Genomic DNA, 25,108 nt, shown 5'->3' on the forward strand with positions numbered 1-25,108 from the left:
GCTGCATCCCACTGTGGCGTGTCATCCCGGTTCATCGCCTCCTCGTACGTCTGCGGCTCATCATCAAGCGAAGTTGATGCTTTGTACGCATGCTCCTGAGCGTCCTCGTACTCGGATTCAGATCGCTCCCCCTGTGCATCGCCCACTGTCTCGGCTGACTCTGGTTCAGGTTTTATGGCAGGGGTAGCTGGAACTTGAACAGGCCTGGCCGGGATGGTGCTCTTGTCATATGAGTTGACAAAGTAGCGAGGATCGTCATCCCGAGTGGGTGCATGTCGAACTCGAGTACCTCGGCGAAGCTCGGCAGGTGGGTACGGTGCTGGTGGTCCAGCCGGTCGTGTGCCTCTGCAATTTCGGCGCTTCTCCGAAGGTGCAGCTGGAGCCGAGGCTGCATCTTGGTCAGGTTTGACCTCAGCAGTGGGCACAGATGACAAAGGCGTGGGAGGTGGCAGAGGCGCTGGTAGCGTTGGAGGTGGACTTGCCGGCATCGTTGGCAGCGACTCAATGACAAGACGCTGCGGACTAGCGCTACTTGGAGCACCGGCGTCAGCCTCAACAGGGGGTGGCTGTGCAGTGGCGCTCTCGTCGAAAATGACATCGCGTGAGACGAGGATGCACTTCGTCTTGCGATCTAGGCAGATGTACGCCTTGCGATCCTCAGCATATCCCAGGAACGTGCACACACTTGACTTAGCATCGAGTTTCGTGCGGTGCTGGTCGGGGACATGGATGTGCGCAGTGCACCCAAAAACGCGGAGATGCGCAATGGATGGCTTGTTCCCTGTGAACGCTTCTAGCGGAGTGATGTCACGCTTGAGTGCCCGTGTCCCGACACGGTTTAGGACATAGGCAACATGGAGAACTGCGTACCCCCAGTACGTATCGGGCAGTCCAGCATCGTCCTTGATGGTACGTGCACCCTCAACTAGGGTACGGTTCATCCGCTCGGATTTGCCGTTCTCCTGTGGCGTGTATGCATTGGTCTTCTCATGCAGGACACCCTTCGACTTGAGGTACGCATCAAACACGGCTGAGACGTACTCGCCTCCACCATCAGTCCGGAAACGGTCGGGTCGCTGGCCAGTCATGGCTTCAACACGCTCGAAGTAGGCCTTGGTGACTCCAAGGGCCTCATCCTTTGATTTGAGAAGCTTGACAGTGACATGGTGTGAGTACCCATCAATGAAGGTGATGAAGTACTTGTGTCCGTGACGCGTGGCTGTTCGCATTGGTCCACAGAGGTCGGAGTAAGTGCGCCCGAGGACTCGGTGCTCGGTGACTTGAGACTCCTTCGAGATCACATTCCGGTGCTGCTTGCCAGCTAGGCATGGCTTGCATGGTGTCTCATGTGCTTCACCCGGGTTTGAGATCTCCATGCCCTCCACCATCTGCTTCTTGTAAAGGCGGAGAACCCAATCGTAGTTGATGTGGGCGAGCCGACAATGCCAGGTGTCGAGATCTGCACGTGATGCTGGTGGCTGAACAGCGCTGGCAGCATAGTGAGCCTCAGCGTCAGAGTCGGAGATGTGGGGGGCAATGAAATAGGCTGCTTCGGATGTGATGGGTGAACTGCGTAGAATGTAGAGGGACTGCTCGCGGTGTGCAGCAGCGACGAGTGCGCCTCGGTCGCGAATGCTGCACAGGCCGCTGTCAAACGTGACATCAAGGCCGTGGCGAACAATTTGCGGAACAGAGAAAAGGTTGGCATTGAGCATGGGGACATAGAAGACATCGCGCAGGATAGTTCGGCGTGTAGTCGAGTTAAAATGGACGTTGAGCTCAACCCGGCCAATGCCCGTTGCTTCAATCGCACGACCGTCGCCGATGACGATGCGCTGCGGTGCCACGAGGGCGCCGAACGTCGAGAACCAGTCGCGTCTGCACGACATGTGCAACGACGCACCGGAATTGACAATCCACTTGCCCGAGGGGTTGCCGGGCGACGAACCAAGGGCAGACCCCGCCCGAAGCTCTGCCATGAAGAGCTGAAGCGGTTCGGCGTCGGCGTCGTGCTCGGCGTGCGCGAGTCGGGCACTATGTTCCCTCGACTTGTCCTTCTCGTGTGACGACCCGTCACCTGGCGACGTGGACTTGCCGCCTTTCTCCTTCGACTCCTCGTCGGCCTTCTTCTTCTTGCATTCGCGCTCGTAGTGTCCCTTCTTCTTGCAGTAGTTACACTTCTCTGCCCTCTTGTCCCTCTTCGGCTTGCCGGCACCCTTCGATGGTTGAGGAGCAGTTGTCGCCGCAAGCGCTTGCTGCGTTGTTGCGCGCGACTTCTCCTCGATGAGGACTTGCGAGGCAACTGACGTCGTTGTGAGCTTCTCGTCCCGTGCCATGAGGATGGTGCGGAGTGTCGAATAGGAAGCGGGGAGGGAAATGAGCATGGCCACCGCGACGAGCGAATCGTCGAGGGCCTGGCCGAGGTTGCGGATATGCTGCGCCTTCGCTCTCATCTCCGTGAGCTGGGCCTGCATGGGTGAATCCTCCGCGAGCGTGCTGCGGAACAGCTCGCCGATGAGCTGTGCGATGGTCTGCTGACCTGATCCCTCGTGGCGGTCGCACAGGGTCTTGAAAACGCCGTAGGACGTCTCTTCAAGCAAGACACTGTTGAGCGGCTCGTCGGCGAGTGTGAGCATGATCTGCGCTCGCGCTTCCTCATCTCGGGTGATCCACTCCTCCACAGACTGCGGAAGCGAGTCCGGCGGCCTCTTCTCGTCGCCCTTGACGATCCCGTAGAGCTTTCGAAGCTTGAGGACCGTCTCGATGCGGTGCTTCCAGGGCCGGAAGTTACTGCCATTGTTCTTGAGCTGCTCTATGTCGTATAGGCGGCTGGATGCGTGGGTCGGACGACTGGATGATGAGGTTGTACTCGAAAACGAAACCGGGGCCGCCTGGGCGGATCCGCCGGCTTGCGATATCGATGGCGCCGGATTAGAGGCTGATGCAGCCAGGAGGTGGGCTGAGGCGGACGTAGGGCTGCCGACCATGGTTGGAGATGATTATCGAAGAGATCGAAAAAAGCGAATGGGTCTTGTAATGAGCGGCGGGGCTCATAACCTTTTGTCAGGTTACGAGCGGGTGGTGAGTTGACTGACTGAATAAGATAAGAATAAACTCAGTCCCGAGTGTCGAACACGAAGACTGTATTGTTGTAGCTAACCTGAATAAGATAAGAATAAACTAAACTACAGTTAGCTATGATATGGAAATAACGAATGTGGTAACATACCTCAGTCCCGAGTGTCGAACACGAAGACTGAGGGAAAAGACTACGGCGGCGACGTGCGTTGACGAGACGCCCGCTTACATAAGCTATCGGAAGGAATACTACCTCGGCGTACTCTAAACTATGCAAACGTACGATATAACAACATACCCTTGACCTTTGTCCCTGAGTAGGCCTTGGCTTCTTCTTTTGCAGCCCTGGTCTTTGGCAGGGGATCGTCTGGCAGCGCGCACTCCATGTTGTGATTGACCTGATTCCGGAGTTGTACATTCGAGTTGGAGGCTTTGTTGACAGTGTCCTGCCCCGTCCTCTGTTGATAGAGGGTCTGTGTTAGTATCTGTTCACAAATAAGCACAGGAATGCATACCCGGGCTCCCTCTTGTATATCAGTAAGCTGCGGCGGAATGAGATCAAGTGCGGGGTCGAGGCCCAACTCAAGCGTGATTAGATCGATGGCATACAAGAATAGCGGGTTGAGTGTTTTGAGCGTCAAGTCTTCAAAAATGAAAGTGTTCCAGATCACAACCTGGGGCGGTTTGAGTCCATGCTCGTTCGTTCTGTTTGAAACCGAGGCCAAGGGGCGAGAGGTGTATTGAAGCAGATTGAACTTCGGCCCAATGGTGAGAAACGCAAACATAAACTTGGCCGATGGGTACCGGTCAAACATGAGTTTAGCTTGCTTGTCAAGCTGAGGAATGGCCTTTTTGACCTCGTAAACAAACTCTTGCCCGACACCCGCAGCGGTCCAGTCCGGGACGCAGAGTCGCTTCGACTCTACATAGTAGCCCATCTCTTCCCAAGTCTCTCCCCCAAGAGCTGTTGAGTCTTCTTCCTCCCGAGAAAGATAGAAGCAAAAGTCTGGGATACTGACACTAAGTTTTCCCTGTCTCTTAGATGGGTCTGGGATTAGACTGCTCTCCGGGAGCTCCAGGGCCTCCAGAACCTCCACGCCCTCCGCATCCTCTGCGTCCTCCGCGTCCTCCGCATCCTCTGCATCCTCTGCATCCTCTGCATCCTCTGCATCCTCTGCATCCTCCACATCCTCTACGTCCTCTGCATTCTCCATGTCCTCCGAGACGTTCGCGACCTCTGGGTTCAACTTCTTAGCTTTCCTGGGAGGAGGTGGCACATCGTTTGCTGTCACGGGGTCCTGAAAGGCACCGAGCATACAAGAACCATTGCCACTGAGGGGCATCTGCTTGCAAAGGGGGAAAAAGATCTCGCCGAGGAAAGTGTACAAAGACCCCTCCACCCAATATCTCCGTTGAGCTTGTTGGTATAAAGAACAACGGTAATTGAGCGAGGAGCGACACCATATCTGAAAGCTTACAATCAGATTGTGATCATACGCATAAAATCGAAGCGAATGATAGTTACTTTAGGCTGTACACTGCTTCCGGTGGCATCAGTTCCGGGCTGTACACTGCTTTCGGTGGCCTGCATTGATATTGGGCACCTAAGTCTGGTAGAAACGATGGCGAAGAGGTGCAGGGACTCAGGAGCCACCTTGGGGTAGGCCCCGTAGTTGCACCTTTTACAAGCCTTTTAACGTCTTTACACAAGCGTCCGACACGACGGGAAAGAGCTTCCTGTTATTCGTGCGCGAAAGCGTCTGCTAATTGTCCTTCATCATCACGCCGCATGTGAAGTGACTTTGTATTATCATCTATCGCCTTCTATTGTCCTGTTGAACCTTTTTTCACAGCGGCCACAGCTAGAACAATAGGCTAGACACCACGTATTGTCGCTTTGTGAACAATAACAAGGTGGGGAAGAGGGCGGTCACTATAGTAAGCTTTGAACAATCAAAATTTGTACAATAAAAGAGGAAAACACATACGTCATGAAACAATGGTCCGTTGAACCAATTGGCAGGGTAAGGTAAGGTCATGGGAGTGGGGGGACAAAGACCAGTTATTGTCTTTCGCTTCGACAGTACCCAACCCGAGTCCTTGTCAAGCCTAACGAATCAGAGGAGATTTCCTTGTCTTGATGGTTACCGGCTCTAATCAGCGAACATGCACACAATAAGTGTGCGACCCACCAGCTGAATGCAATCGGTGTCTCATGGGGTCGCAACACACGAAGAGTAAAGCAGACTTAGTACGACGTGCGTACTCCACAACTCTTGTAACCTCATCTGCCGCATTTGGAGTAGCGGAGTTTGAATTCCGCATATATAACAGGCTACGAAACTCTCTGTGCCGACGTCACTTCACCCACTCACGTCATGAATAGTAATAGCGGCCAAGGCGTCTCTCCAAAGGAGCTCAGTAAAAGACTCAACGAGGTTAAGATCTCGTCCGAACGTTCTAACAAGGGTATAAAGCCCAAGAGAAAGCCGGTAGGTCTCGCTTTTAGCCATAGCGCAACTCTCAGCATGACATTGACTAACTGGCCGTATGCAGCTGCTGCCCGCTCCTGATTTACCTCCTCAATTGAACCCCGCCAAAGCTCATCTCTATAATATTAGGCGGCCGCGCAAAGCACACTATGGCTTTGCTGTTACCTCGGACGTCATGGTCGACCACGCCCTCCGCTGGCACCAGGGCAGGTTCACCCGTGAGGATTTCGACCGTGCCGATCTGTCCGACGTCGAAGTCATCTGCGTGGGGGCTGCTGAAGAACACCTGGAACTCAACCCAGAGGACCCAAGGCTAGAGTTTCCTCTTGTCCAGACACCCGATGGACTGAGGCCATGTATTGCCATATACGACAGCCATTTAGGGAGCGGCTGGACTCTGGATGCAGAGAAGGAGAGAAAGCAGATTGAGTTTATCAGGAGCGAGCTCAGGTTACCAGAGACGCAGGAGCCGATGTGGTATTTTTCCAACTGCCGGTGAGCCTAGGTGTGGTGGTATGGTTTATCCGTCTAGCTGCGACTTTGAATTAATCACATTTGTATTATCGAGTGCAATCCAAGTCAATTCTTCTGCCAAGGCAATGATCAAAGGCTGTATGAGTATGGCGCGTGAATCCTAAGACGCGTCGCGTCGCGTCGCGTGCTCCGGTGTGAACCTAGGTGTACATGTGGTTTTAATCCGCTGGTCAAACAAGCTTCGGATATTAAGTTCAAGTTGGCCGTGTATGATTCGTGGGCCCTACCATCTCTTATGGTCACTCATAGAGAGCGATCCAGAATCAAGAAGCATCCTACGTTCTTTACCTCAAATCATTTCACCTAGTGTATTACGGTACACAATCAAACGAAACAAAGAGGGTTTCACGAGGATAGTGGGGAAACAACGCGTCGCGTCGCGTACTCTATAGGCGTGTCGCGTGGGAACCCAACCCTTGACCTGACCATCTACTGAGCGTTGTTTTCAATCAGTTTCAACTTCAAACGGCCGCTCGCAACTGTAAAATTACTCAGTACATAATCTGGCACTTTAACCTTGCGCACCATGGACACCGACCTCTATCAATGCGCCGTCTCTGCAGGTGATCTCGATGACATCAACGAAAAACTCAGGGAATTTCAGGTCTCTTCAGAACTTTCTAACGGGGAGGTAGGCTTTGCTTCAATCTAAGCCGAGGACGAACACTGGATTAACCAACAATATTCAGCTACTTCCTGCCCCTCAATTACCCCCTGAATTAAGCATCGTTAACTCCCCCCCGAATAAGCCACCGCGCAGAGCATTCTATGGCTTTATTGTCTCCAAAGACATCTTGACTGACTATGCCCTGCGCTGGTACCAGGGCAAATTCACCCGCGAGAGTTTCGAGACCATCGATCACACCTGGATGGATACCATCCGTGTTGGTGCTGCGAAAAGGCATCTGGAACTTGACCCCGAACACCCGAGAATCCGGATTCCTCCAGTTGAGACGCCCGACGGGACCAAGCCCTGTATCTCCATCTACGACAATCATTACAGTCCTGGTTGGAACCTGGATGGGGAGACAGAGACGCGGTTTATTGAGTTTATCAGGAGTGAACTGGGGTTGCCGGAGACGCAAGAGCCGATGTGGTACTATTGTCACGGCAGGTGAGATCTTGAGAGGTGTTGCATCGTTGGTTTGTGTTTGCTCCTGTAGTCGTTCATGACCGAAGAATTCTCCACCATGTGCTACTCTACGTGCTGCGTCTGCTATTGTACTGTGTTGTCTGTTGCTTCACCAAACAGGGAGGCGCGTGAGGGCGAGTAGCATTGACAGGGACGCCTTGTCCTGTCCCAGAATTACGCGCCGAACATGCGAGCACATGGTATAGCTGAAATAAACCGGGTTGGTTGTGGTATGGCTTCTCAATACGTCAAAGGCGATCCTCTCTTACCATTCACCAATTCTAGGTCTGCGGCTTTGGTTGCGATACGTGGTGTGAACCCGTACCCGGTAGGCCCACCATCCTGTCCTGCTCCGCTTCCACCTTCTGACCCCGCATGAGTTCATGAAATGTCTGCCAAAGAGACGCTATGGTTTCGTATTCTCTTGTCATGCCGAGAACTTCCTCGAGTTTGCGATTGAGCACATTGCTCGAAGATAGCATTTCTTCGAACCCCTGATATCACGTATCAGCTACCAGCGACAACACGCAGAGGAGAGCTGGAAACCGAAGCGATTTCAGCGGTCAGTCTGTCCCGCTCCTTATCAAAGAATGATTGGTCTGTGGAGGACATCTTGCTAGCAAGACGGATCCGGGTGATTGTAATGAACCAAGGGGTAGAGCGATGACTTTCACACGATGTTACGCATGCCACGAGTTGAGTGCGACGCGTCGCGACGCGTCTCGCAGCCCAGCTTTGTTGTTCGTAGGGACCTCGAAGATCCAGGACGTCTTAAATCCCTTTAGTCAATCTCGTAAATCCAGATCCTTGAAAAGGAAAACAAAAAACATCACAATAAGATCCAGGGTTCGTATAATATGTACAGACGATAAAAAAAGAGGCCAGATAAAAAGCAGATGAGGTACAGTCAAAAACCATGCGATGATGCAATAGTGTCCCAAAAAAAATCCGTTTACTATAAAAATCCGCTCTCCTGCAACAGCCGCGCCATCTTCTCGTCCTCGCGTTCCCTAGGTTCGCGCTCGAGACTGAGATTCCAAAAGTGGTCGCCGAGGTCAGAACCATCAGGGAACTTGAACAGTGCTTCCTCGACGTAGTTCTGCACAACAGAGAGAGCCTGGAAGTTGTGCGCGATGGACTGCCAGCGCTGGATGTCCTGGATGACTTCAGACGCCTTCTGGCGTTTGCGGAAGTTGACGAGGTCGCCAGGAAGGATGTCCTTGCTGCCATCTTGAATGAACGTCAGCGTGGTAAGGAACACACCTAGAATATTGTTTAGCTTCTCCAACCTCATGCCATGATAAACGGAATATGTTACCAATGAACGGAACGCAAGGTGGCGCGACTTTCGCAAGGGTCATACGGTAATTGTTGAAGTTCTTGCCCGAGTCGATGGTTGACTCGCAAGTCGAGAGCTGCGACATGTGCCGAGCATTGACTTGCTCCCAAGATCGCTTGAGACGTCGTATAGGTGGCGAGTTGAGGCCTGAAATGATCGCAACCATGGACGAATAGTTGTGCATGGTTCGACAACGCTAACAAAGAAATAATATATTAGAAATCGAAACGAAGCGATCAGACGGAAAGGCCTACGTCAGCGACACTAATGAAATGCTTGAGTACGGCTGCGCGCTTTCGCGAGTCTTCGTGATAGAGCACAGCGTCAGCAACCCAGTTTGCAATCTACAGGTAGTACACATTAATTCCGGAAGCAGTAGCCAAAATACTCTAGACGTACTCGGTTGCTAGTCTGGATAACCTTTGCGATGTTGTCGTTATGATCCGTCTTCTGCTCACGAGACCGGACCAAACATTCCATCGGCTTGATCTTGAGGTATAGGTGGCTCTCAAGGACCGTCAGCTGTCGCGCGAGCTCGAGCGCGTCAATGTCGAGCAGCTTAAGCTTCTTTGACTTCGGGACAATCGGTGCCGGTGGCGATAGGGCAGTGTTGATTGTCATTTTCTTCTCTCCACCAACCTAATAACATGATCCGCGGGTAATCAGCATGATAGCCAGTGAGACCGAGAGGATGACGTACAGCACGGTCGATGGCAAGAAGCAGTGTCTTGCTCGCAGTGATTTTTTGCGCTTCCTCATCAGACAGGAACTCTCGGATGCGGTCAAGGATATACATCTCGTCCTTCTCCAGTACGTCGTCCTGCACCATGGACTTGATAGTATTCAAGACACTGAAACAGACATGAGTACAATTCCAGATTTTTTTTTGGACCTAGCAACATACCGCATCTGGATGATCTGCTGCTTCTGCTTCTGCCATTCCTCAAGCTCCTCCTGCTTCAAGTTTGAAGGAGGCTTGATGTAGAATCGCTGGACAAGAAAGTCAAACACTTCGTCAAGAGTGGTGAACGATCTGAACGTCATCAAGAACGTCTTCATGAAGGTTGTATCTGTCCCAGAAAAAAATGTGAGCTTGGACGGTTGCTCAAATTGCAGAATCATACACGCACCCCGAGTCTCGTGGGTCGTCAAACGCTCCACCAAAGCAGAGACAGTGCCAGCCTTAACACTCCCATCAGGGTCAATGACAATCTGGTCCTTGCCATAGTCTGGCCGCAGGTACCATGGCTTGGTCGGCACGATATGCTCAGGCGGTGCATCACCAAAGATCTTGGCAAGCTTGTCACTCTTCCCTGTCCGCTGTGGGCGTGAACTGGTACCCTCATCGCTGAACACTGAGTCTGCATCGCCACCACCGCCGTTGAGCGTCGCCTGGTCTTCGCCGTGCACGAGTGTGTGCGATGTGCTCTCGTCGGCCCAGCCGGGCGCCTTGGACATGCTGCCCGTCTTCTCGTGGGGGAACGTAATGGTGTTGTCGGACAGCTGGGACGGACTACGGTACGTCGACATACGGTCGGCGGTCGCATTCGTAATCGCATTCAGAGGCCGCCGGTTGCTTCTCCCGAAGGCCAGTTCCATGTCGACGAGGTCTTCTGTCTCGGGATCGTGCGGCACCGTAGTTGACATCCGGCGCACGTCGAAGTTGCTGTCAAAGATGCTGAGCCGGGACATGCGCCATTCGATCGCGCCCGTGTGGTTGACATCAGACATGTCGGCCTGTTCGTTCCCGACGCCCCAGAGGGCATCGAGGGTGTCGTACAGGGAGCCGAGGTTGCCACGGAGAGAGGTAAGCACGGCGCCAAAGTACTCCCGCCGTTCTTCTATTTCCCTAAAATCACCTGGGACCGGACGCCGAATGTGTTGGGTTGCCGAGAAAAGCGCGGAGCAGTCGTCATACAAGTTCTGTGCTATCGATTCGAGTGTCCGCACGAGTACTCTGGCAGAGTCGACCGACTGAGTGTAGCGGGCCGTAGCTTCCTGCGTTGACTGCGCATAGATGCCGTCGATGTCTACGTGCCGAGCGATGTGCAGATCTGCCACGAGATGGAGCACGTCTGAAAGGACAGCCAGAACTTCTTGGCTGGCGGCGTGCAGAAGCACTTCTACAAGCAGAGAATGAGAACGGTGGGAAGGAAAATGGACGCAAGGGCGTTACCTGCTGGGTTGCCCCTTAGCCTGTTTCGCAAAACTTCTGACTTTCTGTCAAACATGACCGTCTTGGTGCGCAAGTCTATCAGTGCCTCTTTATCAAGGACGCGCTCGGGTAGATCGTCTGCTTCGTCCAGTGGCACCCACCCGAAGCCCTTCCACGAGCCTGCAGCACCTCCACCGTACAACCCCAGCCCCATGTGCACCGGAAGGAAATTGCCCTGTATCCGCTTCACACTCACACCGGTGGGTTGTTGGTTCTGCCGCTGCACCTCAACCACAAATGCGATGATCGATCGGTGAAGCTCTTCCGCATCACTCTCGATGCGACTAGGTGTCTCGTGAGAAGCTGGCCCCGAGTCGTACTCCATGGCCCGGGCGGAAAGCACGAGCTTGGATAGCGTGGCCGTCACCTTGCGCTGTGCTGGCTTGAGAAGGGTCTGCTGGGCGGTGGTATCGCGGCGATGGCGCGCCTCGCGGGGCAAGACGTTAGAGGGGATATGACCAGAAGGGGGTGCGGAGATGTAAAGGAGGTTCATGACAGCAACGACCACGGCCTCGACGAGTGCATCAAGAATATGGCGCGCCTCGGACCTGCGCGGCAAGGTAGAGAGCTGCTGGTTTGTGGAAATGACTTCATTGATAGAGTTCTGTGCGCGGTGCGAGAGCTCAGAGATAAGTTCGGGTGGAGGGGGCTGGAGAGACTGCTGGAGGGACTGGGCTATCTTCTCTGCGACGGTGAGCTCGACTCCGAGATCCTCGGCCTGGACGCGTGCATCTGCTGTTACAGCCGAGAGTGGCTGGGGCGAGTGGCCCTGAGCAGGAGAATACATGTTCGAGTCCTCGGAGTCGCTGACCCTTTCTGAGACGCTTCGACTTCGATCGCGCATGCCAGCGCTGCTGCCCTGAGATTGAGACTGAGATGCGAGGGAATCTGCGCGTAGCCGGCTCTGCGATGCACTGGCACTCGTGCTGGCGTACACCGCCGAGGAGGCGACCGACGTGTTAGTCATAGCTCGCGCGCGACCGTGCACTTCCTGCCCTGCCCGGGTGGGGGTGGCTGACTCGGGCAGGACCCAGGCTTGCTCGCCTGTGAGCTGGTTCTGATAGTAGTACGACATGCCATCGTCCGCCAGCCGCCGGATCCAAGGCTCTGGGGTGCCCGAGCGTCTGGGGACACCGAAGCCGGCGTGCGCGCTCTCAGTCGCAGGAGCGGAACCTGCGCCGAAGCCGAGGTTTGCACCTGATCCGGCCCTCGAGCTGCCAGGTTGCGAGGCAGTAAGGCCGGCGAGATCGCCGTTCGGGGAGTCGTCGGCTTCCATGGGCAGGTCGCGGGACCGCTCTCCTGTTATGGTGTTGACGTAGAATATCTTTTTTGTTTATTTTCATTTCATTCGAGGGTCGAGGTCGAGAAGCAGCGAGAGCGTAAATGAATAGGCAAAAGTTGAGTCATTTACAGTGTGAGCCGAGAACAAGCGTAGTACTCACCTGACCATCCGGAGTGACCTCAGGCAACCAAAAGTCACTCGACTGGGTCTGCCCAGTGGCGGCGCTCGTTGGTACGTTGGTGATGACATCGTTGAGGGAGACGTTGTTGAGACTGGGGTCGTCCACCATCCAATGCTGACCCGAGGGAATGTACTCCGCACCGTTAACCCCGCCCAATGCTGCATCCGCGACCGCTTGGTGTGCCTGCTGCTGTTGCGGGTGTAACTGTTGGGCGTGTTGCTGTTGCTGTTGAAGAGCCTGCTGCTGGGCCTGCTGCTGTGGCTGCATCTGCACCTGCTGCTGCTGGTGGTTCTGCTGGTGCAACTCCTCGATCTGGGCGAGCGCAATCTCTGCCTCTTCGTCCGACAGAACGTCAACGTAGTTGGAGGGGAACCAGCCGCGCTCCTCGCCGAGCAACCCGTCCCACCATCCCGAGTCGAGCTTCGTGAGGACCTCTATGATATCGTCGCGATGGAAGGAGAGGGAGGAGGAGTCGTTCGTCTGGTAGTCGTAGACGGCGCGGCAGAAGAAAGTGTTGATGTACTGTTCTTGGTCGTCCTGGGTGGTGAACTGGGAATCTTCCGTCATGGTGTATGTCTGGTGTGCGCCGCCATAGGATACAAGGCCTACGGCGGCCATAGGAGCGTATAAAAGACGAGAGGGGAGGAGGGGAGGAGGGGGAGGAGGAGAACAAGGCCAGGGACCCAGCAAGGAAGGAGGGAACAGAAACAGGAAACTCTCCGCACTCACAGACATATTACATAATCCACACCTCATCACTTTCCGTCCACAACAGAAAAAAAATCCGCTCCGCTACAGCTGCCATTTACAAATTCTAAGTGATTATGATTAATATTATCACCGCTTCAGCGTCCTCTGCTTCTCCGCAAACTCGACAATCTTGCGGTCGACAAACATCCCCTTGCGCTCCCGCACACCATCCATGTACGCCTTGGCCACGTTCGACCGGTCCGCCTTCTCCCCATGATCCTCCAGCTCCTCCTCCGTCGTCGGAACCCAGAACGGATCCTGATCCAACATCTCGTATCTAAAAATCACATCCACGTTCATAAGCGCTGGCCAGACCACGTTGGCGCGTGTTCACTCACCCGCTAAAGATCAGTTGCGGACTCGCAGCGCCCGACGTTCGCTTCCGGATATCTGTCAACGCAATCGACGACGTGAGAACCACCATGGATGAAGGATGATTAAAGATCACGAATCACAACCACGGGCCACGAGAAGCCCTCGCAAAATATATGCAAAGCGCAAGCGAGGCGAACATACCCAGCGCAAATCCGAAAGACTCCACGACAGGCAGCAGTGCCGACACGGTGAAGAACGATGTCCCCTCCTTGATCTCCTCCGCCACGATCCGGCCCCGCCGCTTCGCAACGACACTGTACACTTTCCCAAGCACGTCCGCTGCACGTTCCACAATCAAACAAACAACACGCAAAATGGGGTCAGAACGGTCTAGGTTCAAATCAAAGATGACGCACTCGACGCCTGGATATCGCACGAGTACATCGCGAGCATCAGCCTCGGGGACCAGTCCAGCAGCCCATTCCGGCACGCATCTCTCACGGCCGAGATGACGGAGCCCGTCACCTGGCTTAGTCTATTTTGAACTGCAAAGTAAAGGAACAAAAACGTCAATCAGCGCTTGCCCGTCCTATTGTTCGTTGCAGGGGATGGATATAGACGATGATAAATGATGATGGAGACGCACGGATTTCTTTTTGCACACCTTCGTCGTCCTCGACGACGCTCTCGACGAAATAAGCCATGCCCTCGACGGGCTCGGCGCACAAGGGACCCTGGAACGTGGCGAGCTGGAAGCCCGTCTCGATATGGTTGCTAAAGTCGAAACTGCTCGAACTCGAAGCCGCGTCCTGGGAGTCAGCACCGTTCGAAGTCGGGCCCGAGTTCTTGCCCCGCTGCAACCGCGTCTGCAAACTATTCCTAGTGTGAGATCAAGAAGCCTCGCAGCGAGCGGACGGACAAAGTCTACTCACGATAACGGCGCGCCCTCTTTGCGTGCGTCGACGAGGATGCAGCCCCCTGCACCCTGAGGACCGAATGCCCAGATTCGCTTGGCGACGTCACTCCATTCGCCCCCTGCTGCCTTGCATTTCTCCTCCAGAGCGGACCAGAACTGGGCCGGTTTCACGCTGGGCGTGAACAGCACATCCCCCGCAAGTCCCTGGGCTTTCACTTCGGCAGCTTCTACTGAAGGAGCATCAACGTCGGGCTCATGTTCCGTTTCGCCGTCAGGCTTTCCGTCCGACTTGCTCTGCTGCTGGAGCTGCCTGAGTGTCGTCAGATTTTGCAGGATGAAATCAAGTATGACTTGTGGCAGTGGCGCAGCGCGGATGGTAAACGAAACCAGGTTCTGGGAGGCGGCGCCGCGGATGGTACCGCGAGGTGCGCCGGGTGTCTTTGGAGGTGCCATATCTGTATACGTATATCACTTTAGGTACTATAGCGCAGATACCGAGTGCAACACGAACCTGGTGCTTTCACCGCAGTTTCTCGGAACGGCACGATAGGCTTGGACGCCTGGATTTCGACGCGAGCGAAGCGATCTCTCAGATCTCGGAGGCAGCGCTGTAGCACTTCATCAGTACAAAGTACGGCGTTCGCTACTATGCATGACACTCACCTCGAGATGCAGTTCTCCGGCACCGACAATGACATGCTCTCCAGTCTGCTGCTGGAACGTCTCCAGACAAGGATCCGCCTGCGCAAGTAACTTCAACCCCGCCACAAGCTTGGACATATCCGCCGGAACCACCGGCTCAACCGCGATCCTCACGATCGACGAAGCCTACAAACACGAACCACATCAGCACATCCCGTACGACAAAGCCAGAAGCACGCCACAACCCACCAGCCGATTAGCCCCACCCAAATTAATCAAATAATCCTCCGCCTCTTCCCCTCCCGTGGCACCCACCCCCGCCGCACCAGGCGCACACAGCGTCGCATTCCTCCACACCTTGCCCATAAGCCCCTTGACCGCAAACGTGTTCCCCGCGCGCACGCGCTGCACAGGGATGAGCTCCTTGCCCATCATCGTGTACAGCCCCTCGACCGTCGCGCGCGTGATGTGCTCCACGTTCGCCGGGTGGTCGCGCGGCAGCGCGGCGTTGTACTTGGGCAGGCAGCAGTGCACCGTCGCGCCTACCTCGAGCGTGCCCGAGTAGAGGCGCGCGAAGCCAATGAGGATGTCGGAGGCTTGGAGAAGGCCGTCGGGTGTCGCTGCTGCTGCGCCGTCCGTATCTTCATTCGTCGCGGTCTCAGCGCTCGCGCCGTTCTCTGTCTCTGTAGCAGCACCGGTGGTGGCCTCAGCCGGCGGCGCATCAGACGCTTCAGCTGCAAGCACAGGCGCCTCCTCAGCCGCCGCCGCCGCCGCCGCTTCGCGCGCCTGCCGTCCCTTAGCGCGCAGCTCCTCCGCCGTAAGCGGCTTCTTCTTATTCTCCGGCAGATCCTTCGCCTCCACAACAAACATCCGGCTCACATACGCGACGACCGCCGCCTCCGGCGCCGAATTCGACGCGTACAGGTCCGCCTCGAGCTTGTTCCTCGGCTTGATCGACAACTCGTACGAGTCCGGGTGGAGCATCTTGGGCACGCGCACGGCCTGTGCGGCAGGCGGGGATGGCACGACGTCGATCGCGGCCTGGATGATGCACGTCGAGAGGGAGAGCCACTGCGAGAGGATGAGGGAGAGGAGCGAGCGCCCGTCTTTGGAACGCAGATCGCGGGGCAAGATTTTGAGGTTGAGGGTGGAGACGATTTTAGATACTTTGTCCGGATTTCTGGTATGAGATGGTATGAGATATGTCATGTAAGAGAGAGAAGAGAACGTGACATACGGGTTCATAATCACGGCATCATACACAGCCCACAAATTCTCGAGCACAAATTGCACGAAAAGCGGCTTGAGTGCGCGTCCTCTAAGATGCTTATAGCTAACAACACGCTTCGTCTTCGGATCCAGATAAAAATCTCCCCACAGCACACGGCGAAGCGTCGCCTCCTTGAAACCGAGCTTGGCCGAGTAGAGCTGCGCGAACTTGCCGACGCGGAAGCCCCAGCCATCGAGAGCAGACGCAAACACGACGTTGCCGCGCTCGGGGGCAAAGTAGATGTCCTCGTCGTCCTTTTCCTGGAACGCGTCGTCTGCGCTCTCCGAGCCGCCCAGGTTAGCGTCAGCCGCGGCCTCACCTGCGTCGGCGAGCGCATCCTTTTTGGCTGCGAGACGGCGCTCGCGCTCCTCATGCCAGCGCTGATCGTCGGCCATGCGCTCGCCGGCGAAGAAGGAGCCCATGACGGCGTTGACCTGCTCGATGAGGCGGGAAAGGTGGTGGTAGGCCTCTATAGGAGCGAGCTTGAGCTCGGTGATAAGACGATCGGATTTGTTGAGAATAAGGATAGGGCGGAGATTGTCTTGCCATGCCTGGCGGAGGACTGTGATGGTCTGTGTCGGTTAGAACATTCTGAGAGGGTAGATTACGGAAGGCACATTAACATACCTGCGTACAGACGCCCTCGACGACGTCGACAAGGACAAGTGCGCCATCACAGAGACGAGAGGAGGTGGAAACCTCACTAGAAAAGTCGACGTGACCGGGTGTGTCGATCATATTGATGATGTATGTCTTTGGAGATCTTCCTAGACTTGTCTGTCATGGGATGGTTTTTGCAGCGAGCGACTGGCGTACCTTCGGCAGGGTTACGCTCGCCTACATGAAATTTAAGCGACACCGCACTGCTCTCCATCGTGATGCCGCGCTCCTGTTCATCCTCTCTGCTGTCCAAGTAGCGCAACTTGCCAGCCATGCGAGAGGAGATGATGTTGTTGGCAGCGAGCAGAGTGTCCATAAGCGTTGTCTTGCCATGGTCGACGTGTCCGAGTGTTGTTATGATGCGGACATTTTCTGGATCTGGGGCCTCTGTTGCGTTGTTCAGCGACATTATGAAAGTTGCAGAATTTGGAGATGAGAAACACAGACGATGACATTTATCTATCTCCACGTGGCTCGGCACCGAGATCCCGGTCGTCGCGGACTCAACGCGCTCTGATATAAACTTGACTTGCTTCGACTCATGTAACATTAATATTATGTTTACAGGGCTAGTATCTTCTCCACGCTATTCCGCACCTCCTCCGTTAGACCCTTCCCAATCAACACAAGCTTCCCCACATCTGGCACCCCTGTCGTTTCTGTACCCTCCACTGGGGACAGGTCGTACAAGCTCTGAACGCCTTGAAGCACGTACTGCTCCCCCTTCTCCGTCACAAACAACCCTTTGCATCGCAAGACTTTCATGCTCGACTGCCCATCCGACCCATCTCCTTTTTCTGGGAGTCGGTTCTCCCAAAGAAGCGTCCGTATCCACTCGTCTAACCTGTCCAGCCGCTCCGCTGAGAGGACAGGCACGGATACCCGTAGACTTGATATGCCCCGAAGTTCGTAGTGTGTCGGAGGTGTATCGTGTTGGTGATCGTCTCCATTGCGTTCATGGTCATGATCGTGGTCGTGTGATGATACAGGCTGGATGGCTTGGTCTATGGGACGTGCCGTGTTGAATGCGCCGATGTTCATGATATGCTTCAAGTCTAGTTCCGCTCGGACTGTCCGATGTATCGGGGCTGACGCATTGACGGTCCGGATGAGGCCTTCTAGTTCATGCAGCTGTTCTTTCGAGACGAGATCTACCTTGTTGAGAATAATTACGTCTGCACATGCGATTTGTCTGCGTAAAGATCAGCGAGCTGCTGTGTTAGGAACGTGCAACTATGCCTGACCGTATGCTCTCGCCAATTCCATCCACAGAGTTGTCTTCTTCCATTTGCTATACGAAATCAGGTGGTTAATCCTCGAGACGTGGATACGCGCACTTGCCTGTTTCCCATATACTGCATCCACGACAATAACGACGCCATCTAGCAGGATATCATGACCAAGTCCAGACCCATACTCTTCGTTCTTCCAAAACATGGCAGCAATAGGACCTAAAGCAACTCGTCAAGATACTCGACATGACGTCATAAGCAGGTCGAGCCTACCTGGATCCGCTAATCCGGTTGTCTCCAATAAGATGTGGTCGAACGCGCCCTTGCGCTCCATGAGTTTCTCGATCGCAGCTACTCCGGCATCCTTGATGCTGCAACAGAGACAGCCGTTTGCAAGCTCGAGAAACTCTTCAGACTTTTCTGCAGTAGGATCATCTGCTGATGAGACGTTGATCGCCTTTGCTGTAACGGGCACGGATCAGCGCGCGTTAGAGTAGACGCCAGCCCATGTAAATTGGCGATACCTTCAATATTCTACTGAGGCGACTTGAGATCTAACGTGTGGACAGAAGAATGTTCACGCGTACTCACCGCCGTGTCGCCAAACTCGTTCATGATGACGGCTATGCGGTACCCATGGCGCTCGGTCAATATGCGTCTGGGAACGCGCAGCATAAGTGACTCATTGTCGGGTTTCAGAATAACAAAACGCCGTACCGGAGCAGGGTCGATTTGCCCGCGCCCAAAAAGCCGCTTATGATGGTGAGAGGGACGCCCGATTGCCGGGGTGACGATGAGGTAACGACTGGCGGGAGAGCCAGAGCATCGTCGACGTCTGCTGTGACGAGGGTGCTGCGAAGAGTGAGCTGGTGAGACTGATTGATAAATAAAACACGGACGGTATTTCGTCGTCTGAATCCATGTGGTAGATGCAGTGGGAGGAGAGCAAGGTGGAGATCCGGATAGCGAACGGAAGAATGCTTTAGTGGGTGTCGCGTCCCTGTCTCGTGTCATTGCACCTCCCACCTTTTATTTCTCTTTCCTACTTCCACTTCCACATTCAACAATGGCCACACTCCCCAACGAAGAACATATCCGCAACCTCATCCAAGGACCTGCAGAGGTCGAATGGCGGTGCGTCGACACGTCTCGCCTCCAACCACCCGCGGTGGCATACCAACAGCGACTAACGCGTCTCACCGCGCAGATACGAGATGCGGCGAGAGTGCCAGGAGATCCTTCCAGGTCTCCTCCTAGGCCCCTTCCAAGCTTCCAAGTCGCTCGAGACGCTCCAGTCTCTCGGTGTTACCCACATGTACGCCGTTCCCCAGCTGCTTGTACGCCTCGCGCTGACCACTGGTCCTCGCGCGCCACACTGATCCTCTCGCTCTGACGGACGTGTGCACGCCCATAGTGTCTGCATACGCGACGCAAAGGAGGCATTTTCTGTCCGCCCGCGCTTCCCGGAGCACTTCCAATACCTCGTCCTAGACGTGGAAGACAACGAAGAGCAGAACCTCATCCGCCTATTCCCCCAGTGAGTTCACATCTCCCGCGCACGTCTCGCATCTGACACGCCCCTCCACCGCGCACAGAGCAAACCAGTTCATCATAGGTGCCATGCAAGCCGGCGGAAAGGTCCTCGTCCACTGCAACGGTACGTCCGCCCTCGCCCTCTTCTCGTCCTGTTCTCTATTTCGGTAACAAATCACGGTCCTCGCGTTTCTAACCCCCTGATCCCCCAGGCGGCATCTCCCTCTCCCCGGCATTCGTAGTCATGTTCGTGATGCAGCACTGCCAGCTCTCATGGGAGAACGCGCTCCATCTCGTCCAGAACCGGCGCTACTGCATATCCCCCAACGGCGGCTTCCTCACCCAGATCAAGGTTCGTCTCCAGCCCATCCACCCAGGGCTTCCATTACGGGCCTGATTAACCGATGGCAACGCCGCTGTTTGCGTATATATCGTGGCATTTGTAGGAATACGAGTCGATATACAGGGCGAACATCTCGCTCGCGGCAAACTCGCACGCACAGCCAATGAACCGCATCGTGTCGCGCCGAAAACGGGAGGATGAAGACGACGAGGACGAGTCCAGGTACGCTCGCTCCCCCTTCCCTTAGTTCTTCGCGCAGCCGCCCGGGCCAATGCCAGCGCGTGCATTTGACGCGGATCGACTGACACGGTACACCTCCCATGCTAGGTCGGACGACCGCAAGCGCGCCATGATGGACAGCAGCGATGCGATGGAATCATAGTTGCTCACGCCTGCGACGCAAGCAAGCGGCTCAGCTCTCGACTCTCGCCCGCTCCCCACGCATACCCGGCCTCGATGCGCATGCCTAGAAGCTGTTCCCGATCCCCGAGAGTCGACGGAGTCGTGCGTGCGTGAGTCAGCGAGGGACGAGGACGGATTTGTGTGTGGATTACAGTAGAAGTGTTGTTCCTTGGTCTGAGTCATCTTAATCACCACTACCACCACCAAGTGAGCAAGCCACCAATCATTTAGGTTACAGTTTACGCGGGATTCATTTGGTGTTTGCGGTTTTCCCCATTGTCAGCTTTATATTATGTAGCGTATATCTTCGTTCTCGCTTTGGCTCCAAGATCCGAAATCTAGTGGGATATCCATCCGCCGTGCCTGTGTCTAATCTACCACGTTATGGATGACCCTTTGTCCACTGCGAACAGCACTCCCGATTGACCGCGGTATTACAGTAGAACAAGAGAGAGAACCGATATGGATATGTCTAGGTGGGTATGTATGCGGGACATTACAGCTGCTTGATCTTTGCTTTTTCTTTTTCTTGGACGACGCGCTTCGCGTGGACATCTGAACGACCGTCTTTTAGCACCGAGTAAGGTGGAGGTGTTGAATTTTACCTTTGCGCTTGACGAAAGCCTCGACGGAGATACCAGCAAACACGATCCCCGCACCGAGCCACTGCCCCGAGGTGAGCTTGTGGCTATAAACGACGACGGAGAGGATCATCGTGAACATCTTGCGCGTCAACGTAATAGTCCTGTTCGGATGCGTTAGAACCCCGACCATTCCCGATAAGCAAAACCAACGTACACAAGCGTCAGCGACCCGAAATGCTGCAGCGTCTCAAAGATAAACAGCTGCCCCAGCGCGCCCGTGAGCGCAAACTGCACAAGCGGCATCACCACACCCGGATGGCCCCTAATAAACGCGATCGCCTGCGCGAACTCGCTCGACATCCCGCTCGCGCTCACCGTCGGGTGAATGACGGGGATATACGGCAGCGGCAGCGCGCCGAGACACGCGCTGAGCAGCGTGCAGCACACGTTGATCCAGAACATCATCTGCTGCCCGCTCACGCGATAGCGCGCAAAGATCTCGTCCTGCGTCGAGTTCACCGCGCCGTCGAGCATCAAATTCACGAGGAGGTACGCGGCGCCCACGAGCTGCGCAGACGCCGGTGGTGCGTCTCCGGTTGAGGACGCGCCGTGCTTGGAGGACTTGGAGGGGCTTTCGGAGCCAAAGGCCATGAAGACGGTGATGCCGGCGGTGACCATCGCGACGACGAGGTACTTGTGCGGTGCGAAGCGGCGACGATACATGAGCACGTTCATGAGCATGACGGGGACGAGCTTGCACGATTTGCCGAGGACCATCGTCGGGTAGGTGATGTACGACAGCGCAGCGAAGCCAAAAGGCGCGGCGAGGGTGATGAAGGTGGAGCATTGGAGGTAGCTCAGGAGGAGCGCGTTGCGCGAGAGGGGTTGGGTGGGTGTGCTGTGGCCGTTGGTGTGCCCGTTGGATGTTCCGTTTGGTTTGGCGGTGCCGTTGGGTGCAGAGCCATTGGCTGGCTTGGCTGGCTGGGGGAGCTCGAGACCAAGAAGACTCGAGAAAGAGGCGCCCTTCTTGCCGCGGATGAGGATGTAGACGAGGGCGGACAGACAGCTGAGGAAACTCTGGCAGGTGCCGATGAACAGGGCAGACTTGAACTTGTCACTCGATTTGCCGTCTATCGACTCAAACGGAACCGACACTAGAAAGCACTTTGAGTATTGTTATACGTTGGCTAGCGAGGAGACGTACATCGTTCCTGTGCGATTGCCCACAACTATGACATTCGGTCAGTATAGAGTCCGGGGAAGCGGAACGGAGAACCGGACGTGCTCACCAAGAACATGGAGTAGACCCCTGCTACGCACAGGGCCAGCCTTTGATTGTAACATTGTCAGATAGTATTGCTTAATCCTCTGAGGACTGGACGCACCTGATGAAGGACATGGTGGGAGGTGGAAAGGGATGTATGGCAGTGAGCAGTGACACGACCGCCGTCTACGTGTCGTATAACACCTAACCCTAGTTCGTGAGTTAGCAGCTTAGGTTAACATATCAGATAGTACTAGGGGTTATTATAATGTCGGATTACCGTACGGTCGTTTGTACGTGCAAGTCTGTAGCACCATTCATGAATCAAATATTCTGTGTATGATATTGCACTGAGGTATATATGCTAAGGGCAGAGTAGCATCAAGCATCACCAGGCCCACTCGAATCCACCGGGCCCAACCCTCTCCTCATCATAAGCGTATCCAACCACCGGCCCATCTTCCACGCAACGCCCTTCATCACCCCCACCTCCTCGAACCCGCACCTCTTATGCAGCGCAATCGATGCCCCGTTCCCCGTATCGCCAATCACGGCAATCATAGCTCTAAACCCCCGCCTCTCGCATTCCGCAATCAACCCATCGAGAAGCGCACGACCGGCCCCGCGCCGCTGGTGCGCGGGATGCACGTACACGGAACCCTCGACAGTAAACTGGTAGGCTTCGCGCGCGCGGAACGTGCTCGCGTATGCGTACCCTACCACGGCTTCTGGCTCCGAGGATGAAGAGCCGTCGGAGGGAGCCCGAGCGACGAGGTAGGGAAATCCGTTGGTGAGGATGGTTTCCATTCGCGCTTTCATGTCCTCTTCGGTGGGGGGAACGTATTCGTACGTGTTTATGGTCTCGAGCACTTGGGTGGTGTATATTGCCGTGATGGAGGGTATATCGTCTTGGGTGGCATTCTGCACGCGGATGGTGCTGGTAATGTTATGCGTAGGAGACGACATTCTGGTGATAACACCAGGATCGAAGCACCGTCGATCTTTCGTGAGAGGGTAAACCGAGTAGCTTCGGCGGTAGACCGTTCTGATGGTGAGTGTAATGACGAGTCAATGTACATGAGGCAATAAACGAATAAACCACATGAAGCCTTTGAGTTTAAGATGCTAAACTCAACGGTTTCTTGTGACATCTGCGCCTGGAAAGCCATCCGCTATCATGACGAATGCCCTAGCTTAAAGATCTATCTCACAGATCCTGGCTGTGACGGCTAGCGAAGACGGCACACGGCCGTTCGGCTCGTCTGACTGCTGTAGATACAGAGGTCTTATATACGAAACTAGGACCGGAATCAGTATCTACGTACGTCAGAGAAATCAAGGGAAACCATATGGCATAACAAGCATAGAACCTCATAGAACAGTCATGGATCGCATAGAGCGACGACAGCGAGGTCGTCCGGGTATCTGGACGCAGTAGCATCCGCCTCGGGCTAGACCGAGGCGTGACTGCTACACTAGTACTGATGCTAACTGTTGTAAATCGTACCAGAACGTACCCTGCAAGTACCCTAAGCACCGTGATAATCAGATCATCGCAGTCCACATCGCGCTCCGATGTCGCCAACGGAACGCGTTTGTTCCTTCTGTCAGCCGAGCTATGCATTCACGTCTAAAGAATCGAACCAAATGCCGTAAAACGTGCAAAGGCATGGCACCGTTCCTAGAATCCAGCTGCAGATATGGAGATACGCAGTAAGTTTAGCTTGGGAACAAAGAAGCGGCCTTCTCACCAAAAGTTCAAAGCATATCTATAAGTAGCTGAAACGCTGAAGCATCCCGTGGTTATACGGAAAAGTTCAAGCCTATCGAGCGAGCAAGAAGATCCAGACGTTCAGTAAGCTTCGCGACGTCTTGCACGGTCCGGTCGGGTGCAATTGCGGACCCCGCGGTCAGCTGGTTGAGCATGTCTTCGAGCTGCTCCATCTTCTTCCGTTCCTCCATTTCGCCTATCGCCGGTAAACTGGGCTCGTCGGACATCTGGTCCTGCAGGTGCTCCCGGGCGTGCTCTTCGGCCTCGAGGTCACGGGGTGCGATATCGGACAGGCGGATGTCGGCGAGCGCGGCGGAGATGGTGCGTGCTTCTTCGAGCGCAGAAGATGATGCATTTGAGATGTTGTTATCCATCTCGTGGGAGGAGGAGGAGAGGTAGGACAGTAGGGCTGACGCGGTGCCTCTGAGGAGACCCAGCTGTCGGCCGAGGGGAGCACCGACGGAGGCAAAGCCGTCGTCAAAGCCTTCTTGGAGGGAAGCTTCTTTGCCCGCGATGATGCCCTCGCGATAGCCCGACTAGATAGTTGGTGAGAAATGGTGGCGTAGGCTATCAGCTGTGACAATCGTGCATGGAAGGGAAGACAAACGTTGGTGAATGAATCGGATATTTTGGTCCATTCTTGCTCTCTGATGCTGTGGTCGTGCTGGTGTGGATCGTCCTCCCAGGGGTCGTCGAGGTCCATGGTGTCGAGGAGTTGAGATGAGATTGTGGCTATGAGTCAGGTATAATCATTAATGGCCGATCCCGGTGAGCGATCCGACGTCAGAGGCCCGAAAGACCGGACTTGGCCGGGGCAATAGCCGAGTGCCCGAGACGCTGAGAGAATCGCAGTTGTGTGGCGATACTTTTCGGGCCAAAGCTCGGGTGGCATGATCGCCACTTTCCCCCGGAGGTGGCCAGGGGCCGAGTCTCCTGAAACAAAAATTGCCTCCGAATTTGGTCGATAGCATTATAATGACCTTGACGTTTACGATACAGAGCTCGGAGGCGCAAAAGAGCCACCAAATGTTTTTGAAAACATCTCTATTGGAAATGTATTTTTCACAACATAGGGTCATGAATTAAGCGGTGTAGACTCGACAAAGTTGTGTGCTACGGATTCGGGAGTACGGCGGAGACCTGTCAGAACAGCGTACGTGTTGCGGAGCATGC

The 25,108-nt window shown here is 54.9% G+C and overlaps 10 protein-coding genes across 10 annotated transcripts; 2 read left to right on the forward strand and 8 right to left on the reverse strand.

The window, feature by feature from the left end:
* Positions 1 to 3,115: 3,115 nt before the first annotated feature.
* On the reverse strand, positions 3,116 to 4,989 carry CONPUDRAFT_165476 (uncharacterized protein; the record flags this gene model as incomplete). The annotated part of the gene is made up of 5 exons (XM_007770473.1): positions 4,604 to 4,989; positions 3,594 to 4,544; positions 3,377 to 3,536; positions 3,230 to 3,312; positions 3,116 to 3,160 (listed from the first exon to the last, which is right to left on the reverse strand). The coding sequence occupies exons 1-5, from the start codon at positions 4,667 to 4,669 to the stop codon at positions 3,116 to 3,118; spliced, it is 1,305 nt and encodes a 434-aa protein (XP_007768663.1). The 5' UTR covers positions 4,670 to 4,989.
* A 461-nt stretch (positions 4,990 to 5,450) lies between these two features.
* CONPUDRAFT_165477 (uncharacterized protein) lies at positions 5,451 to 6,168 on the forward strand. The gene is made up of 2 exons (XM_007770474.1): positions 5,451 to 5,570; positions 5,635 to 6,168. Exons 1-2 carry the CDS (start codon positions 5,457 to 5,459, stop codon positions 6,067 to 6,069), a joined length of 549 nt encoding a protein of 182 aa, XP_007768664.1. The 5' UTR covers positions 5,451 to 5,456; the 3' UTR covers positions 6,070 to 6,168.
* A 961-nt stretch (positions 6,169 to 7,129) lies between these two features.
* Positions 7,130 to 7,884, reverse strand: CONPUDRAFT_104575 (DASH outer kinetochore protein). Its single transcript, XM_007770475.1, has 3 exons — positions 7,783 to 7,884; positions 7,506 to 7,730; positions 7,130 to 7,442 (listed from the first exon to the last, which is right to left on the reverse strand). The coding sequence occupies exons 1-2, from the start codon at positions 7,846 to 7,848 to the stop codon at positions 7,518 to 7,520; spliced, it is 279 nt and encodes a 92-aa protein (XP_007768665.1). The 5' UTR covers positions 7,849 to 7,884; the 3' UTR covers positions 7,130 to 7,442; positions 7,506 to 7,517.
* A 194-nt stretch (positions 7,885 to 8,078) lies between these two features.
* Positions 8,079 to 12,886, reverse strand: CONPUDRAFT_165479 (ras GEF). The gene is made up of 9 exons (XM_007770476.1): positions 12,233 to 12,886; positions 10,752 to 12,114; positions 9,706 to 10,698; positions 9,480 to 9,645; positions 9,276 to 9,426; positions 8,975 to 9,214; positions 8,830 to 8,919; positions 8,555 to 8,771; positions 8,079 to 8,499 (listed from the first exon to the last, which is right to left on the reverse strand). Exons 1-9 carry the CDS (start codon positions 12,869 to 12,871, stop codon positions 8,192 to 8,194), a joined length of 4,167 nt encoding a protein of 1,388 aa, XP_007768666.1. The 5' UTR covers positions 12,872 to 12,886; the 3' UTR covers positions 8,079 to 8,191.
* A 21-nt stretch (positions 12,887 to 12,907) lies between these two features.
* CONPUDRAFT_124343 (P-loop containing nucleoside triphosphate hydrolase protein) lies at positions 12,908 to 17,215 on the reverse strand (the record flags this gene model as incomplete). The annotated part of the gene is made up of 12 exons (XM_007770477.1): positions 12,908 to 13,280; positions 13,342 to 13,393; positions 13,520 to 13,657; positions 13,735 to 13,863; positions 13,965 to 14,197; positions 14,251 to 14,689; positions 14,746 to 14,842; positions 14,898 to 15,062; positions 15,126 to 16,056; positions 16,114 to 16,718; positions 16,774 to 16,913; positions 16,963 to 17,215. The coding sequence occupies 12 exons, from the start codon at positions 17,213 to 17,215 to the stop codon at positions 13,091 to 13,093; spliced, it is 3,372 nt and encodes a 1,123-aa protein (XP_007768667.1). The 3' UTR covers positions 12,908 to 13,090.
* A 122-nt stretch (positions 17,216 to 17,337) lies between these two features.
* On the reverse strand, positions 17,338 to 18,976 carry CONPUDRAFT_137312 (CobW domain-containing protein). Its single transcript, XM_007770478.1, has 8 exons — positions 18,938 to 18,976; positions 18,756 to 18,890; positions 18,630 to 18,696; positions 18,563 to 18,572; positions 18,312 to 18,500; positions 18,148 to 18,257; positions 18,051 to 18,097; positions 17,338 to 17,998 (listed from the first exon to the last, which is right to left on the reverse strand). Exons 1-8 carry the CDS (start codon positions 18,958 to 18,960, stop codon positions 17,368 to 17,370), a joined length of 1,212 nt encoding a protein of 403 aa, XP_007768668.1. The 5' UTR covers positions 18,961 to 18,976; the 3' UTR covers positions 17,338 to 17,367.
* A 128-nt stretch (positions 18,977 to 19,104) lies between these two features.
* CONPUDRAFT_56108 (phosphatases II) lies at positions 19,105 to 20,161 on the forward strand (the record flags this gene model as incomplete). The annotated part of the gene is made up of 6 exons (XM_007770057.1): positions 19,105 to 19,172; positions 19,246 to 19,353; positions 19,453 to 19,575; positions 19,634 to 19,695; positions 19,784 to 19,923; positions 20,018 to 20,161. The coding sequence occupies 6 exons, from the start codon at positions 19,105 to 19,107 to the stop codon at positions 20,159 to 20,161; spliced, it is 645 nt and encodes a 214-aa protein (XP_007768247.1).
* Positions 20,162 to 20,812: 651 nt separating this feature from the next.
* CONPUDRAFT_153845 (UDP-galactose transporter) lies at positions 20,813 to 22,299 on the reverse strand (the record flags this gene model as incomplete). The annotated part of the gene is made up of 6 exons (XM_007770479.1): positions 20,813 to 20,871; positions 20,922 to 21,061; positions 21,115 to 22,054; positions 22,105 to 22,129; positions 22,190 to 22,229; positions 22,286 to 22,299. The coding sequence occupies 6 exons, from the start codon at positions 22,297 to 22,299 to the stop codon at positions 20,813 to 20,815; spliced, it is 1,218 nt and encodes a 405-aa protein (XP_007768669.1).
* Positions 22,300 to 22,508: 209 nt separating this feature from the next.
* CONPUDRAFT_137315 (acetyltransferase) lies at positions 22,509 to 23,501 on the reverse strand. The gene has a single exon (XM_007770480.1). The coding sequence runs from the start codon at positions 23,128 to 23,130 to the stop codon at positions 22,546 to 22,548; it is 585 nt and encodes a 194-aa protein (XP_007768670.1). The 5' UTR covers positions 23,131 to 23,501; the 3' UTR covers positions 22,509 to 22,545.
* A 466-nt stretch (positions 23,502 to 23,967) lies between these two features.
* Positions 23,968 to 24,638, reverse strand: CONPUDRAFT_56374 (uncharacterized protein; the record flags this gene model as incomplete). The annotated part of the gene is made up of 2 exons (XM_007770075.1): positions 23,968 to 24,471; positions 24,543 to 24,638. 2 exons carry the CDS (start codon positions 24,636 to 24,638, stop codon positions 23,968 to 23,970), a joined length of 600 nt encoding a protein of 199 aa, XP_007768265.1.
* Positions 24,639 to 25,108: the final 470 nt, after the last annotated feature.

This window comes from Coniophora puteana, assembly GCF_000271625.1.
Source record: "Coniophora puteana RWD-64-598 SS2 unplaced genomic scaffold CONPUscaffold_6, whole genome shotgun sequence".
Taxonomy (NCBI): Eukaryota; Fungi; Basidiomycota; class Agaricomycetes; order Boletales; family Coniophoraceae; genus Coniophora; species Coniophora puteana.

What these genes read in the sequence shown, in the direction of transcription:
- CONPUDRAFT_137315 (XM_007770480.1), bottom strand. Translation starts at nt 23,130, where the DNA reads ATGTCGTCTCCTACGCATAACATTACCAGCACCATCCGCGTGCAGAAT.
- CONPUDRAFT_104575 (XM_007770475.1), bottom strand. Translation starts at nt 7,848, where the DNA reads ATGTCCTCCACAGACCAATCATTCTTTGATAAGGAGCGGGACAGACTG. An exon ending in TGACCGCTGAAATCGCTTCG is followed by an intron (nt 7,731 to 7,782) that starts GTTTCCAGCTCT and finishes ACGTGATATCAG; the next exon opens with GGGTTCGAAGAAATGCTATC.
- CONPUDRAFT_165477 (XM_007770474.1), top strand. Translation starts at nt 5,457, where the DNA reads ATGAATAGTAATAGCGGCCAAGGCGTCTCTCCAAAGGAGCTCAGTAAA. An exon ending in TAAAGCCCAAGAGAAAGCCG is followed by an intron (nt 5,571 to 5,634) that starts GTAGGTCTCGCT and finishes GGCCGTATGCAG; the next exon opens with CTGCTGCCCGCTCCTGATTT.
- CONPUDRAFT_165479 (XM_007770476.1), bottom strand. Translation starts at nt 12,871, where the DNA reads ATGGCCGCCGTAGGCCTTGTATCCTATGGCGGCGCACACCAGACATAC. An exon ending in AGGTCACTCCGGATGGTCAG is followed by an intron (nt 12,115 to 12,232) that starts GTGAGTACTACG and finishes TAAACAAAAAAG; the next exon opens with ATATTCTACGTCAACACCAT. An exon ending in GACGACCCACGAGACTCGGG is followed by an intron (nt 9,646 to 9,705) that starts GTGCGTGTATGA and finishes TTTCTGGGACAG; the next exon opens with ATACAACCTTCATGAAGACG.
- CONPUDRAFT_137312 (XM_007770478.1), bottom strand. Translation starts at nt 18,960, where the DNA reads ATGGATTCAGACGACGAAATACC. An exon ending in ATGCAGTATATGGGAAACAG is followed by an intron (nt 18,098 to 18,147) that starts GCAAGTGCGCGT and finishes GATTTCGTATAG; the next exon opens with CAAATGGAAGAAGACAACTC. An exon ending in GGAATTGGCGAGAGCATACG is followed by an intron (nt 17,999 to 18,050) that starts GTCAGGCATAGT and finishes ATCTTTACGCAG; the next exon opens with ACAAATCGCATGTGCAGACG.